The sequence below is a fragment of the Buteo buteo genome, chromosome 7 (assembly GCF_964188355.1).
Source record: "Buteo buteo chromosome 7, bButBut1.hap1.1, whole genome shotgun sequence".
Classification (NCBI taxonomy): Eukaryota; Metazoa; Chordata; class Aves; order Accipitriformes; family Accipitridae; genus Buteo; species Buteo buteo.
In genome coordinates this window covers 6,840,463-6,859,056 of record NC_134177.1, presented here as the reverse complement: position 1 = coordinate 6,859,056, position 18,594 = coordinate 6,840,463, and the positions used below count along the sequence as shown (strand labels likewise).

Here is an 18,594-nt window from a genome sequence, read left to right as displayed (position 1 = left end):
ACACTCTTCTGATTAAAACAGGGAGGGCAAAAACGCCAGCACCTTCTAGCATACAGCTTGATAAACATGTTTCTTACGGACGCATTTGTCAGGGCACAGATGTTCCCTGATGAAGACAGGTGTCAAGATAGGCTTGAAGAAGAAATATCAGTGAAAGAGTTAACAATTGATAGCAAAACCACTTTGACCTGTCTATTTTTATCAGCAGAAAAATACTTCAAACTATAGATAAGGTGCTTTTGCAACTCAACTACAGTAATTTGTCTTCCGTGACAGGCATGAGATGCAAGATTTAGGGTTTTCTTTCTCCTGTTTTATTAAAGAAAAGAGCTTTCATATATTATTACTTCTGATTAGTTGTGCACTGGTTTGTGCTCTTCACAATAATTTTTTTTTTTTTTTGGTAGGAACTTAGTCTTACAACAATAATTTAGAGCAGTTGCACTTAATGCTTGTTCTTCAGCCTTTTCATTTGGATCAGAGACAAGCAGACTTTCTGACTAAAAATATGTAATTTAACATGGTGCTTTTTACAAAATAGCCAAATAAGAATACAAAAAAAAATATTAAAAAAATAAAAAAATATTCCAGTACGATCTCAGTGTAACGACACTTTTCATGGCAGCAGGAGTAAGAGCTTCATGGACGAGACTGCAGCATGATTATAAAGAAGAGTAATGTCCAGCCCATCCTTTCATTCTCTATCTCCATTTCCAGGCTTTGAAGACAAGGACATTTCCCTAAAAGAAGCTGTAGACAACCAAGAACCAGCTAAAAAAGAGACTGAAGGAGGAAGACTTCAGTGAAGAATTTAGACGGTCCATTCTGGCTGTCTTGACTGTGTTGCTCAAAGCTCTCATTTTGCTTTAGCTTTTGATTCTTGATTGAACATATGAGGAGAAACCAGGGCATACTAGACTGCCCAACGATGGTGCAGTTCCACAGCTGGGTAGCCAGTCAATAGACAAACTCTTCAACTTCTTATGAGTTTTTTTAGGTTTTTGATTAGTCTTCAATCAGTTGGGTTCCCTGGTCTGGCTTAGAGTAAGATCAGATAAGCACCAGTGCTGACTCAAGGCAGAGCGCGAGAAACGTGGGAGAACACGGAGACGGAGGGAGGTCAGAAGCGTGACAACAGCAACCTCGACTGGCTCAAACCCTTGTGCAGCTTTACTCGTGTGCAGTATTTTCACAAATACCTTAAACCGCATGCCTGCTAGAAGACATGCTGGCCTTCCTTTCTCTCTACCCGTTTACAAGGTATAAAATACGATTAGTTTTCAACAAGACCAGTTTTCCCAGTCTGGAATGGTGCGATAGCACTTTTCTGGCACAAAAGGAGGGAGGAAGAGGCTTCCTTTGACAGCAATACTAGCTTAAATTGACCACAAAACTAGGATCTTAAATAAACACAGCAGAAGACAAAAAAAAGCTTATACTTCATCACCGCCTTTGCCACAAAGGATCACAGTGTTACAAGCCACCGAAGAACTGGAGGCAGCAATAATGTAGTCACATTTTCTGGATTTATGCGAGTGATCTAGACTGGAGGGGGTTCTGAGTCACCAAATTCCTATTTCACCTTCTTTTTTCAGATTGCCACAAGAATATATATATATATATTTAATGAATCTACATTTTTTTTTTAATTACATGGTTTTAAAATGTAGATATTCTAGGCAAAGATCAGGAACCACTGTACTAGACACTGCAAGCAATATATGTTCCTTGCCTTAAATAACTTCTAGTACACATATTTGCATACTTGCTACAGAAGTTCTCTTGCTTGGTTACATGATGGAATTTGAGAAATGAACTTTTCATTTAAACTCTGCAAGACCTGTAGGATTGTGACCTTGAATAAAAAACAAAAAAAAACCAAAAAAAACCCTGCAGAAGGTCTCCACCATGTCTAGCTTTACAACAGTGTAATCAGATTTCTGTTTTCATTAGAACAGTACTTAGAATTTCTTTTGTCACATCTTCTGTTGTATTGCTGTTCATTGCCTGCATGGAACTGGTTTGTTTTGTTTTTTTTTTTTCCATAATTAGCAATTAGGGAAAAAACCATTAAAATAATAATAAAATTTTGGCAATGTCACTTAAATATTTAGACTCTGAAGCAATATAAAGAAATTGTTTTTAAATTCAGATTATGTTTTAATTAATCTCCATGTGCTAGAAACAAAAAATAGCTGTAGCTCTACAAATAAAAGTTCATTGCATGCAAATTGCTATCTCCTCACAGGGACCAATACAGTTAATAATATAAATCCCTGGCACAGTACTGCTAAGCATCTGAAAAAACATGAGATGTCGCATTCTAATCTTAGTTATTTCCCATTTTTTAAATTTGTTTACCTACCAGTGTAACCTTACCTTAGCGGAGCAACTTAAAAAGAAGGGGAGGTCAGAGATAATGCAAGGAGAGCAGAGAGAGGAAAAAGGGGGGGAGAAAGCATTATTTGAACGTGAACTACCGTAATTCATTCCATAAAGGAACTGTTGCAGATTTCTATGCTCCCTAGGTTGGTTGTTTGGGTTGTCAGGTTTTTGTTTGGGTTTTTTTGGGGGGATTTTTTGTTTGTTTGTTTTGGTTTTACTCACTCTACATGCCAACATTTCCTATATAAAACTAAGCTGTGTGATCTCATCCTGACTGCTCTGTATCACATTAAAAAAATTGTACTCACCGGTATGAGGTTTCTGGAAGCAAATCATCGATAACGTAAGTTGTCACATTTCCTACTGGAATGCTGATGTCACCCAAGTCAATGTTGTATGATGTAATCTCAGCTCCGTTATTGCATGGCTCTTCCCAGTTCAGTACAAGGCACACAGAGGGTGAGAGGTGACAGGCATCCACGTGCTCATCCTCCAGCACAGAGAGGGTAGAGACTGCATCAGGCACAGACGCGGGGATTCTGCAGGTGACCAGGTCACTGTAAGGTCCAGCTCCTGCCTGGTTAATAGCCTGTGTGTGGAAAAAAAAAAATAATTTTACAGCATAAATGTTCTCTTTCACATGTCTATCAAGTTGATAATAATGAACTGTGCAGCCTGGAATAGCTGCATGCATTCTTCAAAGAGTATGCACCACTGGTTTATTCTTTAAAGCATGACTTATACCCTCTACCTATACTAGAGCAATTAACAGCTTCCTTTGTTACTCAGGGGTATCTCTCAGAAAAACTGGAGAATATTTCTCTTTTCCCTAACAGCTATTTAATCAAACTTAACGGTAACCTTTTTATCAGCAGCAAACTTTGTTTAGTAAGGGAATATGTCACAGTCATGTTGTCAGTGACAGGTGACATCACATTGTTCAGCAAATTGGCTACCCCAAATTGTTGAGCTGCCCTGTATAAAATCCTTAGTATACTGCAGAGTGCAACATCAGATGTTTTATGCAAGCAGAGTACCCCTAGACATAAGGGGCATTTGGCTTGCTGAGAGCTACACTGGTTCCTAACTCAGAGAATGGATAGCTAATGTCACGCTAAAAAGTTTCTGATAAGAATATAGGAACTCAGCATGGCGTCAAGTCTATGACTCAGATTTCCCCAGAAGTCACAAATCACTAGCAAACCACCACCAAAACACATAGCTCAAGAGAGGAGAGCTTCTCATCTTGACCGGTAGATCCAGGATCCAAGTGGAAACCAAGTTTCAAAATCTGGCCCGCTTCTCATTAATTGCAGAGGCTCTTGTCTTTGCAAGCTCAACATTGCACAATTGTACAGAGCTGGGTTTTTATCAGTTGATGCTCAGTTAGTGGCAAATGTTAACTCCTCAGGATTATTATAAGCTACTGTGCACACGATCACAGAACCATGGAGACTGGAAGGAACCTTGGGACACATCTAGTCCCAACTGCTACTCCAAGTGGGGGTCAAAGCTGAATACAGACCAGGTTGCTCAGGCTTTTGTCCAGTCGGGTCTTGAAAAATTCCAAGGATGGAGATTGCACAGCCCCTCTGGACCACTGTTACAATCCTTAATTGCCCGTACAGCGATAACTTTTTTCTTTATATCTCATCTGAATGCCTCTATTTCAACCTCTGCCTGGAGCAAAACTGGACGCAGTATTCCAGGTTCTCATGAACGGCACGTAACGGGCAACACCACCTTCCCTCCGTCCGCTAGCTGGGCTCCTCCTGATACAGCCCAGCGTGCTGCTAGCCCACAGGGTACGTGGAGAGCTTCTGATAGCATATTATGGCACAGGCTGAGCTACAGGTGGTCCAGAAGGCAAAGACCTTCAAAAGCAGCCTTGACATTACCCAGCATCGTCCACCATCCACGTTTCCTTTGCATTTGGAAAAGCGAGCCCAGAGTCTCCCACCAGATTACAATTAATTAGAAAACTTGGGTTTACAATGTTGCCAGTAGAACTACGATGGCAAGGAAAGGACGTGTCAAACAATTGTTTGATTTCTTATCTGTGCTTCACTGTAGTGAGTAACTTATTTCTGCTATGCATAATACAAACACAAAGCCGTGTTCTGTTTTTCCAGGAGGCGTTTTGTTCAATTGAAGAAAGAGATAATAAAGTTAGATTTGTCAGCCTTTAAAAACCCCTTCAAAACAAACCCTGCTCCAGGGACATCTTCTATTTAGTGAAGCGCTCCTAGAGCCGTTAGAAGTGAGCCTTTTTTCCTGGTCTGCCAATGATATTATTTGTCTTGCCTCTAAACCAGTGTTTAGCAATCTGTATCTTGCTCCAAGCAATTTATTTTCAGTGATGCTTTTAACTGCTTTATTGGACAATCTCATCATCCTAACTGATGGGAATTTCATTCTACTTTGCTTCCTAGATATAACCCCCCGCAAATGACACAATATTCCCCTTTGCAGAAGCCACAATTGTTTTCAGGAATATTCATTACAGGAAAAAAGTTGAGCAACAGTAAAGACAAATTGTCTGCCCTGCAGTTATATATGCCTGATTCCTCAGTTCTCTCTTTTTATTGAGTTACTGTAGATTGAGATAGCAATACTGTGTGTTTATTAGAAGGCAGAGTAAATGTGTTTTGGGGAATCTTTATTTTTAAAATACAAAAGAAAGATTTTTCTGTTAAAGCTGCTAACAGGTAAGAAAACCTGCTATTATTCTCTCCTTTTTACTTTAAAAGAAAGACTAAAATTTCTGAAACTACTTAACTTTCCTTCTTTACCTGCTATACATACTTTGCTCTTTTTTTTTTTTGTAGTTGTTTAAATGTTCCAGTGTTATAACAAATTCTTCTTCATAAAATACACAGATCAGACCTAGAGGATGAAGCCCTCTAGAAAGCAATGCATGGGTCACTGATGGACTTCAATGAAATGTCTTAGTGCTGTCCTGCATTTCACTTAACTTCTGCCTGTGGATTAAATTATATCGGCTGTGTTAAAAACTGGGTAGATTTGTGCAACATTTTTGTGGCAGGGAGTTTAAAATGAACGCCCACTCAAAAATCAAAGATGCTATACAGCTGGCTGTTTCCATTTTTAACATTAAAACCCCCTTGAACTCCCCGCCGCTCACCGCAGAAGTGGTCTCACGGTCTCCTCCCTGCCCAGCGGATGCTGAATGCTTTCCCTCTTGCGCAAACAAGAGGCACTTTCTGGCTCACACTTCCAAGCCACTCATACGCTCTCTCAATTCGCCTTCCCCAACAGTGCCAGTGCAAGGTAGACGGCCAGCTACGACCCAGTCAGAAAATACAGTTGAGTGTACTTAGAGGTGTGGGGCCCTAGCTCCTTGGCTGCTGGCCAGCTGCTCGAAAGCTACTTCGTTACCAAAAAAAAAAAATATAAAAAATTTAATGTCCTCTTTAAAAAAAAAATAAAAAAAATAAGAAGGAAACACTCGACAGAAGCATGTTGTCCTTGATCAAAGAAATGACCCTGGGTGGTCCACACGTTGCCAGCTGGGTGGGTACGTGAACTTTTGGTTGGATTACTGGTGGTATTCTGTCTTCACATACAAATAAATCTTGTGGAAGAGTATCTTGGGCAAAAATATTTTTACTTCACTCCCACTTACTTTACTTTCCAGCAGACATCAAGGAGAAGAAGTGCTATATTTTTATTTTCATATATATATGTATAAAAAATATATTTTAACTGTTACTTTTTGCTGAAAATAACAGGAGAAAAAGAGATCAAAGAAAAAGAAATCATATAGAGAGTCTACCTGAGATCCCATCTTACAAATCTAAGAGACAAAATGGTAAAGATGAGGACTCACTTTCTGGCAACTACCATCTCCTATATACATAGGAATCCACTTGGCTGGTTTGCTTTACTTGATAAATGAAACAGATGTTGGAGTTTATTATTTAAGCTAGGGGAATCTTCAACATCCAGTTGGGAGGTAAATGTTATTTACATCTCATTACCAAGGAAAAAAAATAATTTTTTTGGAAATTGTCTAAAACATTATCATTTTGTTTTAATATCCGAGGGCAAGGTGGCTGTTAAAAGCATTATTCACCAAAAATAAACCACACTATACACGAGAGCAATTTTCAAGAGCTAAAAGTTATACCAACTCCCTTGTTTATCACTCTGAATTGTGCAGAATCTAAACCATTCAGTTATATAGCAACAGTCTGCATTATTTAAATAAACATACATTCCTTCTGACTTACAGGACACGTAACTTCATAGTGGCTAGTGATAAAAATAAAAACACAGTGGAAGGAAACTCTGTTTACATCTCAGATTGCAATGCACGCAAAACCTCTTAACTTCCATACCTGTAGCCTACAGCAGTAATGCGCTGCTGCTGACAAATCACTTATTTCAAAGCAGGTGTCTGTGCCACTATATGCAAGTTGTAGAGATTCCTCGTCTTCTCCCCACTCTAATCTGTATTCAGAGATGTCAGCACCAGAACATTCAGGACTCTGCAACACAAATATTTATGTGGTTCAATTCAGAAATGAGCACTTCAGATCTCTGTGTTTCACTGGGTAAGGAATAAAGTACATGGAAAAAAACCCCACATTATTTTTGAATTAATACACCATTACTGCTGCAAATGCGCTGAATTAGTGTTCCCTAATAGGTTACTGAAACAGGCCAATTCTACACAAAAATTACCTGATAGAAATTCAGAGAAATGAGAAAGCTACTTTGAGTATGCAGCTACTTTGCTTTTCATCAGGACACTCAGGAATAAATCATCTCTCCACTGGCTTGGCAGCAGCACAACCATGGAGAACACAAAAAAGCATCAATCTGGTGCAGTCTAGTCGAGTGATCAAAACGCAGCTCTGGAAGAGCCAGCCTTCAAGCCTGAAGTAGTTACTCACGTTACCGAGAAAAGAATAACCTGAACAAGCGAAGAGCTCGTCTGAGGTTTTCAGTGAAAGTCACCCATCAAGCTAACGGTTCCAGTATGGGACACGGGAGTGCGGACCTGGATACGTTAATATCCACAAAAAGACTCCTGCAGGGTCCGTATGTCCTCAGCAATCCCTTCATCATCCTGAAGTCTAGGGGACCATGGAATAAATGCCTGAATTTGCTGGAGATGAGCTAGTGCAGCCATAACGGCATGGTTCCCGAAACAAAATATTTGGGGTTTTTACCAGAACTACCTAGAGCTGTACTGTGTGGACTGGAGCAGCTCGAAGAATCACGGCTCTCCGTGCAGAGGTGCGGTCTAGGATATGGCAAAGCCTTTGTGATTAGGGCATGCGAGGTGTAATTTCCAGTAAAAGGATCCAGCGCCTTGCTGCACGCCGCAATGACCATCCTGCGCACGCACGTGGGTTTCTCTAGCTCTGCCTCTGAGCTTCCAGCGGCTTGAGTAGGAGCGTTCAGAATTGCCAAGCCAGCATTTTAAAACAATGTGTAAAAAAAAAGGCATAGTAGGCACCATGGTGTGCTCTCTAGCCAGACAAAAAAACCTCCCCAGTCCTGCTCTGGTTTTCCTTCGTATTCCTATGAGCCAAAAAAATGATAGACTCTTTAAGGAAACATAACCATTGCAAACCACATTACTCCTTCCGTAGCTGCATTTTTAGCTAGAATAAACAAATATATCCTGCATATAAATATGGAGCCTACCAGAAACACTGCTGCATTCGCTCACGGTTGGGGAGAGCAAATGCCATATACTCATTTAAAAGGTAACATTTAAAAGTTTCGTGCAACTTCTAGCTTCGTGTCACAAACTGTTGCAAGAAATATTAACAAATACCCCCAAACTGCACCAAATGCACCTGTTTCATTATAAAATTGAACTCAGATGACATTCGTGTCTAGATATGCTGTTAGCACAACCAGTTTAGTCGAGCATCTCATGAACATTAATAACTTCTTTCTCAACAGCGGCATCCTTTTGTGGAGGGACACAAAGGATGCAGGGTTGGAATGGCTGCTAGGTTTTCAAAGAAAGTCTGTGGCAGCACTACAGCCCCATTGCTCCATATCACAACATTATTTATGACAACATCCTTTCCTTTCTGCCTTAATTACATAACATATATAGATCTTTTTAATGACACCCATCAACCCCTCAGCATTTCAGCTAAGACTTATTTTAAGAGTCCAATGTCTAAGATCCAGGAGAATGGAGAAGGAACGCACACACACTAAAATAAAAGTAAATATTTGGGGAAGAGACAAACAATTTTTGAGGAAAAAACACTACATCATAAGCATTTATACAGAGTTAATTTCATATCAGAGACTCCAGCTTCAGCCAAAATCAAATATTTGCTTTCATAATTCCACCCCAGGACATGCTGACATGCTAAAAGCCTGCAGAGAGCACTTCTACCCGACCAGTGCTCTATCATCTGACGCCAGCGTAGGAGGCCTCGTGTCTGAATCCTAGTCCAGATGACTCATGATCAACTTTATGCAATTCTTTAAAGAGAAAAGTAGAGAAGATGATTTTCTGCAACAGAAGAATTTCTGCATATGGTTTTCTTGCACAAAGTTCCAAACCAGTGAATAGCTCAAGGTAGCTTTCAAGTTTTGTGGTGACCATATTAGTTTGGATAAGATGGAAATTAAACAATCAGGGCACCTGACTTACCTCCCAGCTTACAAGTACACGTGTGTCAGACAGAAAGGAGAGGGAAGGTGCTCTGCACTGGCCGGGTGGTCCTGCTGCTGTGGTGACTTCTGTAGCCTCCGAATACGGCCCGTACTAGAGGGGAACAATGTGTCTGTACGTTAATATATAAACGTACACGCATCTCGCATTCCTCAAAGGCTTTCCAAGAACAGCACACAAACTTTTTCAATGCTATGAACCTCCTCAAACGTAGACTGGGCTTCCAACACTCGGCACCAAATACCAGAGTTCATACCACGTAAATTATTGCAACGTTAAAATGTGAGGTAAGCTCAGGTACAAGCAGACAGCATGTACATCCTCCTGTGCGGCGGTGAGTGCCCGTGAAAGCATAAGCCACCTCCAGTTTACCCAGGAGTGAGAATGTGCACTCAGCAACGGAGTAACTGAGGAATAGTTTGTGTCCCTCTACCTTACCTTAAAGTAACGTGTTCGCATGTCTGCGCCGTAGCTCGGCATAACTGCCTTCTCGCGGACGTAAGGAGGAGCATTAACAACAGTAAAGCACATACTGGAGTCCAAATCCACCTTCGTTTATATAAAATGCTTGCCACACGTTAATTATAAAAGGACAGCCTGTGATGGAGCCCCAGTCTGGGTTCAGCGTGCAGGGGCAAGCGGCACACACGCCGCGTATGGCTCAGCTCCACAGGCAGCTGAGCCAACTGCTCAGACAACTTTTGAGCCCTTGGTAGGAGAATGATTTAAATGCATATTAGCAAGAGAAAAGACAATTTTCAAAAGTCTGGAAAACCGGCTTCAGCCAGTAGTGCGAGGACAGGAGAGAGAGGACCGTGGAAATAGCCTTCCCAAGGCCTCTTGAGTGGGATAATAAAGTTTGTTCAGTACCTCCCCAAGCTAATTAGAAATCGTTCTCCAGAACAAAGGAACTTCGCTGGAAGCAATTAGAGGAAAAACACTGATATTTACTTATGTTGGAATGCAATACTAGCAAGCATGAAGAAAATGAGCCACTACAAAGGCTGAACAACACTGAAATTATGAACCCCAGAAAACCTCAACAGATGTGTCAGTATCTGTGCTATTGAGAAAGGCTAACACTGATCACTTTGTTTGAATTACAAAGAATGCACGCTTCAACAAAATCTTGTTTATTGACTTCTGCTGTTTTCTTTACCGAATGGGAGGAAGAAAGGTGTTTGCATCTGGTAAAAAAACCCCAACTAAACCAAAACCAGCCCCTTCATTTAACAAAGTGTGGACCTTTGCAACTTGAAACACTATTTTGAGAAGAAAGAAAAAAAAAAAGAGAGAGACAAAAAGAAAAAAAGAGGAAAAATAAGGGGGGGAGGGCAGGGAAGGCACCATATATCCAAAGATACCAGGTAGGCAGTGGCTTTCATTCCAGCAAGCAAATCCAATCTCTCCATGTGTAATTCATTTTTCACAAAAATAGTGGATATTTTTAAAACTAAACAGTTTAACAGTCTTGCATATTTTTCTAATACGTAAGTGAAGTTTAACAGAACTTCTCCCTGTAACTGAATAACTTTAAACCTTTGTGTTATGTTTGTTATCAAGATTTCCTGGGAACAAACACATCAATAGGCACATACTGTTGCTAGGACTGCCTTTATAAAAACCCTTGGAAAGATGCTCTCACAAAGGCAAGCAGAACCAACCCAAACCTCACTGAATCAACAAGATCTTTCAACAGAACTCCATGGACATCAGATAGAATTTCTGATGTATTTGGGAAGGCACATCTTCCAAGGAAATCATGTAACAGCAACAACAAAAAATCATCAAATCTATAAAGCATGTATTTTTTTTAAATGAAAACAAAAAAACCATTAAGAATGCAAGCTTTCCTCAAAATAGATCAATACCTGAGTGAAACGTCAGTAATTGTTTTTACACAGTTAAGATTTAAAACAAAAAGAAGGAATGCAGTGGAAAGGGAATAAACAGATCCCTCCTTGTAAGCAGACAGGACTTTTAGCAGGGATTTTGCACATTTTGGTGCAGCTGATTTTGGCCAGTCAAATCATATTAGTACCTGAAATCTCCTTTTAAAAGAGTACCAGATCCAAACCTGCAGCTCTTCCTCAAAAGCTCCTTTCAGCACTTCCCACTTTGTTTTCTTTTGCCCATCTCCCCTTCAACTTTCTGGTCACCAGCATTAACACAATCACTTTCCAGAATCGCCCATCTCAGGTACAGTACCACCTCCAGAGAGAAAAAGCCAAAGCATGCTGCGGCACGCTGCACGTACCCCGCCATCGTTCAGAGCTCTCACTCTGAACCGATACGTTGCTCCAGGAAGGAGGTTGCTGATGGTGCACTCCAGATCAGGCCCGTGATACACTTCAGACACGACTTCTTCGGGTTCTGTCATTTCTACGCTGTACTCTGAGACAGGACAGCCGCTTTCTGACGGAGGAACATCTAGAAAGAAATCACAGAATACATTAGTAACATATGGACATATGCCAGGAAGATTAATTTTTTACTTCACATACCACAGAAATACATATATATATATACACATGTGTGTATATATATGCATAGCAAAGAAAAACATCTGCTGGATACTGGCATTTACCATGTATTCTGAAAAATGTGCATTTTTTGACAGTTTAGTGTCATGTCCATGGCTCAAGTCCTTTGCAAAATTAAGGTGTCCAATGGATTGTGTGCGTTATACTGTGGATCAGGGTTTAAATGCCACCCAAAATCCTCGATATGTTCTAACTCAAGATTTTGGGAGAAGTCCTATATTAGAAGTAGCAAAATGCTTCTGCTAAGACAATATTGCAAAGGAATAAAAAAGATCTTGAATCACACAGTGGTTTTGCAATACAGAGCCGCAGTGGCTGATGAGAAGCTGCGCTTCTGACTTGCACAGACTTCACCGGCCTTCGCTCTGTAGTTCCCGCTGACCAGAATACACTTCAACTTCTCACAACAGTCTAGCAACAGAAATAAAAGCTAAGGCGAGTTCAGCAACCAACCATCAAGATCAAAGCTATTCAAAAGTGAGATGCTGCAACGGCTTACCCCATTGTAGCTGTACTTCTTTGTGCTTCGGCTTCCCCAAAACTCTTGGTGGCCGGCAGTGACCTGGTGCAACACTTAGCGTACGGACAGGTAAACTTTCAGAACACTGGAAGAGAACAGGAGCTGAAGTTAGCTCTCTGGTACGAATACCACCTACAAAGCGAGGCATGATTAGAAAGTGGCACAAGAAATTGTTTTCTGCAACAATCACTTAATAGAAATTCATATAAACAATAAAGGATAGGAGATGCTATCAAGCACGTTACTTAAAAATGCAATTAATAGAGTTATTTCATTAGCATACTCAAAACGGTAGCACAGGAAACTATGATGGCTAATCATAGTTGTGAGGTTCTTTATTCTAATTTTCCTTGTTTTAAAATAATATCAAGGCCTAAAGTACTCAATCATAAAAAAAAACCAAAGCAGGAGGAATAAAAGTGTAGCTACTGAAATGATTTTAAATCAAAGAAGGGAATGACAGGAATCAGTGGCTGGATAATGGAACCCAAGAATTTAAAGACGAGTTCAGCCACATGAAAGGTAATTTAACTGTTAAAACAAACCACCCCTACTGCATCTCCAGTCACCTGCTTTGTACATGAGAATCTGTGGCCTTTCTCAACAAGTGGCCAGATCAGATAAACATGACGGTCTTTTCTAGCCTAAGTATAAACACCTACAGATTGGTTTTGAGGAAACCAAACCTCACTAAATTGCAGTTTGCCTGAAAAAAATGCCATCAGTTACACATAAGTCTAAAATTCAGCCACTTGCAACAGAAGATTAACTCCAATCAGTGCAGCTTTACTGTGCTACAGAAAAAATATTCACCACCTTCTTAAAGCAGAAATCTTTTACCAAGAATAGCAGATAAATCTTTGAAAAATATAAAACCAATAGTCCTTATCGTTAAATAATACTTACCTGACTGTGTCCGCCAGTGCTGATACAGCATGCCCGGAGTTTATACAAAGTGCCTGGTTTCAAGTGAGTACAGGTATATTCTGTAGCCGATCCACTATATGCCACTTCCCATTGATTTGCTAAAAAATGAGATACATCCAAGTTTAGAGAAGTATAATGCAAGAATTTCACTTGTGTCGAGGAGGAAAGAAAATCCTTAATGTGATCTTCCACAAGTGATATATTTCAGGAAAGTCATTAGTGTTAGTATTACCATGAATGTTATTCCCGCTTAAAGACATACATATACATAGACACGTATACAAATACATATACTTTCAAATATAAGTATTTCTAAAGTGTATCAAAAATATCAAATCAAACAGTAGGTTCAGCCCTATAACCTAAAATTCCACTAGTCTTAGAGAAAAAGAGCATAGTTAAAAAAAAAAACCACAGCAAAAACTCCACCAAAGCCAACCCAAACTCTCCCAGGAACCCTGCAAGTTTTAAGGCTGCAAGTATGTAACTCGGTTTCAATCTTATCTGCAGCATTAGTGCATTAATGATAGTAACAACAGCGGCCCAAAGGGTCAGTACTTCTTTATAGTAGCCATAATGGATTGAAATGGAGAAAACTTGTTTCACGTTTACCTTCCGGACTTCCTTGAGAAATCTCTAATAGATACTTCAGGATTTCTGAACCACCATTATCCTGTGGAGGATCTGAAAAAATAAAGCAAGTTGTTAGTAAATCAAGATTAGGAGTGAAATGTAACAAAAAGGTTAAAGAACTTGTTTCTGATTCTGCTCCTTCTCCTCCACGAACTCCCCCACACTAACTACACCAAGGAATTTATAGCAGAAGTGGGTAGCAGATGTTAGTTTTCAGCATGAGTCAGAACAAGGCGGCTGGATAATGATGTTACAAACAAAATGTATGGAAAAAGCATAGAAAGAGATGCAGCGTGGAGGCTTGCCCCATCAATAGAGGAAGCAGCCGGAATGACGCTGCAACGGGACATGAAATGAAAGGTGAAAAGCCTGAAGATGCACTTGAGTGCAAGTTAGTCAATAAAGACAAGCAACATTTTCGATTCTGAAAACATTAAGAGCCTCTACACAGCTTTTAAAATATTAAAAAAATTAAGTTGTCAAGCTCTCCAAACACATTCAACTTCAGAGTGAGAAGCAGCGTGAAAAATCTAAGTTTTAATACATATTTACATAATTTTATTTGAACTTATTATGACCCGAAAAAGCTCTACTGTGACAAACTGAACTGGCTTACCCCACTTCACGCTAAAGCCATGAGATGTTATTGGCCCCTTAATAACAGGTCTGGTTGGAGGTCCTGGCCTGTCTGGGCTTGTTGTACAGACCAACACTTCGCTGGGAGAACTCTTTCCTTCCACATTAGAAGCAAACAGCTGAAACAAAACCACAAGTTTACTGTTGTTTACCGTAAGTGCTTTTCTGACAGTTCTGCATGAGACTTCTTTTAGTAGTTGCACAAATATCATTAACCTGAAAAGTATGTCACATCCCAAAGTGTGTGGGGTTCTAGTAACAGTTATTAGACTGTCACGTTATTTCTTTACAAGCCACGTTGATTCTTCCCCTCCCTGCACTAACAATAGATCATGACATGGTTAAGATAAGAGCACTGCTGTTTTTCCCTCTAAAAAAATTCACGTGGCAATTTGCGGTTATTTACTCATAAAAGATGAAAACGATGACAATAACTATGCTATTTTTGTTTTGGAGGTATTTCAAACTGCTATTTAAAACGAATTAATTCAGAGTATCAGTAATCATGCAATTAAAAGCTTAAGTAGCATGACACACAAACAAGAAACATGTAATCTACAGCCACTGAAACGAGCAGGATCCGCACAAAGAAAACTTTCTCAGCCAAATCCTTCGTCTCTACTGAAGAACACTTTCTTCTGACTTCAGGGAGAAGGTTGCTAAGCTAAGAAAAGACATGAGGACCTGGCCAGGAGACTGAGCAGATCAGGATCGTACAAGAAACCCCAAACAGTCCAATGTTTTGTGGCTGCTGAGAGCTGCATTAGCTCATGCTAGTCTCTGGGTCAGAGATCTGCTGCCAAGGAAGCGAGTTATAAAATATGTATTATAATTGCTAATTGTAAATATAAGCAAGCAGGAACTTTTCTACTCGGGAAGCTCTGTTATTCTCAGGAGCAGTCATTTCTATCCTCTCTCCTAACACAGGCATCTGAGGAAAAAAACTTGCAATTTTTAAGGCCAAAAAAAGAAATGAGGTTCTCTAGCCTATATGCTTGCTTTGAATAAGTCACTAAAGCCACTATCAACTCCTGAGTATCATCTCTCGGTTCTTCTGTGATTATTCTCCAATTTAGGACATCTTGCCATGAACTCCAGATACATGAGCTAGACAAATATCCCAGTAACAGCTCTAGGGAATCTGGGTTAGTTACAAATGTAATGCAACATTTATACATTTCCCCTATGTATACAGCTAAAGACTGCACTAGCCTGACAGGAACTGAAAATTTGTATTAAATTGATTGTTCAAGCAGTATCTTCAACACTTTTTCAGAGCCACAGCTTCCCCAACCTAGAGGTCCCCATCCTCCTAACAGGAATAAAAATAAAACTTTGTTTCCAGGTCACAGATAAAATTATGCACTGGTATAGCCAGCACTGCTTTTTGTGGAACCTCACTAGAAACAGCCGTTGGTGATTCCCATCTACGTGTCAAACACTTCAGAGAATGGAATTTCTGCACCTTGTTGTGTTTGGTATCATTTGCCCTTCTGTGCCAAACCCTCACTCGGTACCGAACAAATGCCTTTACAACGGTGTATTACACTACCATTGTCACTTTAATTAACCAACATTTATTTCATCAAAAATGTTAGCAGGATGTCTCCTCTGTAAGCACACATTGTCTGGCACGGATTAAATTTCCCCCTATAATTCTTTATTATTAAGGGGGCTCCCCAGAGAACTATATTTTGCCCAGGTTCAAAAACAAGCCTAGGACTTGCCAGATAGCCCCAAACGTGAGTTTTAAAACACTGCTGTGATCCTAGGGTGCCTGTGTTTGGTTTTGTTTGTTCGTTTTGTTTTATAGTTTTGGGGATCCTTCCCCAAGTTCCGCAGCTAATTAACGCTGGTCCACGTGCAACGAGGGAACGTCTCAGTGCCGAGTCAGATCAGAGTTGTGCTTGTAGCCAGTGACACGAGGCTACAAGTTTGCTCTGATACCACCCCGGTTTTGTAAGATTAAACAAAAATTCATGTTTAATTTGAAAGCAGGTTGCAGAGAAGCACTAACTGTCCTTTCCCCTCCGCCAGCCACCACAGCTTTTAGCGCTAAACTAAAAGGCATCACCTCTGAGCGACACCACAACAACTTTCCGATTCTTTGGACAGTCCTCCGTGCAACTTCACAAGGTCTTCTGTCGCACAATGGAATATATGCAAATTCGTTTTTAAGGATTTAAGTGAGACTTTGGGTAAAGTAGGGTTTTTTTGTTGCTCCTGTATATAACACGACGTACAGAAGCCAAATGTTTTCGTACCTACGGCACCCTTCTCTCCCCGCACTGTTTACAGGGGACACGAAGCCGCTTCCAGGCCCTGATTCCGTCTGGGAGCACGGCGGACGTTGGATTTACGGAGGACGGATGGGATGGCGGTGTGCCGGCCGCCGCGGCCCAACGCCATCTTGTGGAGCCGCCGCGGCCGACAGCCCGGCCGGCCGCCGGGACCGACAGCCGGACCGCAAGGCCGTCCGGTAAAACCCACGCCATCTTCTCCTCCACAGCAGCTCTTGTGCTGTGCTGGGTGGCTTCAGCAGCAGCGAGGCTGATGACTGAATTTTGTTTTTGCAAAAAGGCTTCAGAGCATCTCTCTTGGGGGCGGGGGTGGGGGGGCTGTGTTTAGGAGCACCCCCAGAGCAGGAGACACCAACACTTGCTAAAAAACCAGCTCCAAAACCAGCCACGGGTATGTACGAGACAGAAAAGCTTCAATTTCTGCATGTCTGCGGAAGACAGGCCCCTGAGCTGGGGAAGGAAGCTGGGCTCCTTACGGCACTTGCTCCACTGTGTAGAAGGGAGACTGGTTTTGTGACCGTGGATCAGGTTTTTGGGGAGCAATGCAGCCGACAACCACGTCACACCCTGAGCCACACTTTTACAACATCATACCTGACAGGACGGGGCACCAAGAACTACGCTTGTTTCAAAAAGGCTGAGCAATCAGCATCTCCTGTGATAAAAGTAAAAATACAACTAACAGTCTAACCTATTAGGTCACAGTATAAAGTAAATTTGTATTTCATGACTCAGTTTTGGAGGTAGTACTAAAGGGTCCCTACGGCGCTTGGAAAAAACCCAACACAGAAAATACTACGCAATGACAAGAGGAAAAAGATTTTACCCTGAATTTATACTGCGTGCTTCTTCTGAGATTCTTCACAGTACAGGCTTGCTCCTCTCCAGTGTACTTTGGGTGAAACACGCTGTCCTAGAAAAAACAAAACCAAACAAATTCCTGTAACTGAGGAGTCTGAGGAAGTACTCTCTGTATTATAGTCTGTAGCTAGAACACATTATAGCAAAAGGGCTTTATAGTTGAGTGTTTTTTATTATAATTATTACTTTAAAGCTGCAAGGCCACAATAAGGATGTTGCAACTGACCTGAATAATATAATTTTGCTGTAAAATAAGCACAAAAAACAATCACGACAGTTTAACATGTTACAGAAATAGAAGTGACAGATGACAGAACACAAGCACACCACACAGCAGTGAGGACACGGCAGACCAAACTGGTTAAGGACAAACTGCCCTATACCCTACAGTCTCCTGTGAAGCTTTCTAATGTAATCATGCGTGACAGTACAGATTTTTAGCTAAGGATTCATAATTCCACTGTGGAGCAGAACAAATCACACAGCTCTGTCCTGCCAAGTACCCAGTACTCCTAGAAGACCCTCCAAAGCAGCAACCCACAATCTTCTCGGTGATCTTGAATTAATAAATGAAAACTCAATCTAAGTCACGCAGTATACTTTTTAGTAACACGGTACTTACATTATCTTCTTCCTGAATTTCCAGGGTGTAGGAAATCACTTCTTCTGGTGTACATCCTTCTACTTTATTCCACTGCAATGCGATCCACGTAACACCAGCTCGAACAAGCCTTGGTGCAGAAGGGGTCTGAGGAATATTACCTGCAGTGTAGCATACCACCTCCTGGCTGTACCCACTGCACAGAGACAGAGAAGGAGAGAGAGGAATACTGAAAAACAGAACAAAACAAAACCAACAGAACAACCCAAACTTCAGTGTATTTAGAGAAATATTTCACATTTTCAAAAAATCTAGACAACGTTAAAATTTCCCAGGTGGAAAAGATGAGCACCCAGTTAGCAAATGCCAAAACTAAGAATAGAAAAAAAATGCAGAATTATCTATGTCCTCACAGTCATTTTTACAGATCTCATCACAATATTATCGGAAAAAATAATATTTGATTGCCTAAATATATTACCTATTAACTGTGAAGTAGAGGAAAATCTCAT

The 18,594-nt window shown here is 40.7% G+C and overlaps 1 protein-coding gene across 2 annotated transcripts in view; it reads right to left on the bottom strand.

Moving 5' to 3' along the window:
• FNDC3B (fibronectin type III domain containing 3B) overlaps positions 1 to 18,594 on the bottom strand; it is a 210,522-nt gene that overhangs the window by 36,276 nt on the left and 155,652 nt on the right. For both annotated transcript variants that reach the window (XM_075031393.1, XM_075031394.1), the window contains exons 13-22: positions 18,104 to 18,278; positions 17,447 to 17,533; positions 14,301 to 14,439; positions 13,664 to 13,735; positions 13,031 to 13,149; positions 12,104 to 12,209; positions 11,319 to 11,491; positions 9,041 to 9,154; positions 6,747 to 6,896; positions 2,694 to 2,974 (exon numbers count right to left, since the gene is read on the bottom strand). In XM_075031393.1, coding sequence (XP_074887494.1) covers positions 2,694 to 2,974; positions 6,747 to 6,896; positions 9,041 to 9,154; positions 11,319 to 11,491; positions 12,104 to 12,209; positions 13,031 to 13,149; positions 13,664 to 13,735; positions 14,301 to 14,439; positions 17,447 to 17,533; positions 18,104 to 18,278 — 1,416 coding nt within the window. The remainder of the gene's footprint in view (positions 1 to 2,693; positions 2,975 to 6,746; positions 6,897 to 9,040; positions 9,155 to 11,318; positions 11,492 to 12,103; positions 12,210 to 13,030; positions 13,150 to 13,663; positions 13,736 to 14,300; positions 14,440 to 17,446; positions 17,534 to 18,103; positions 18,279 to 18,594) is intronic.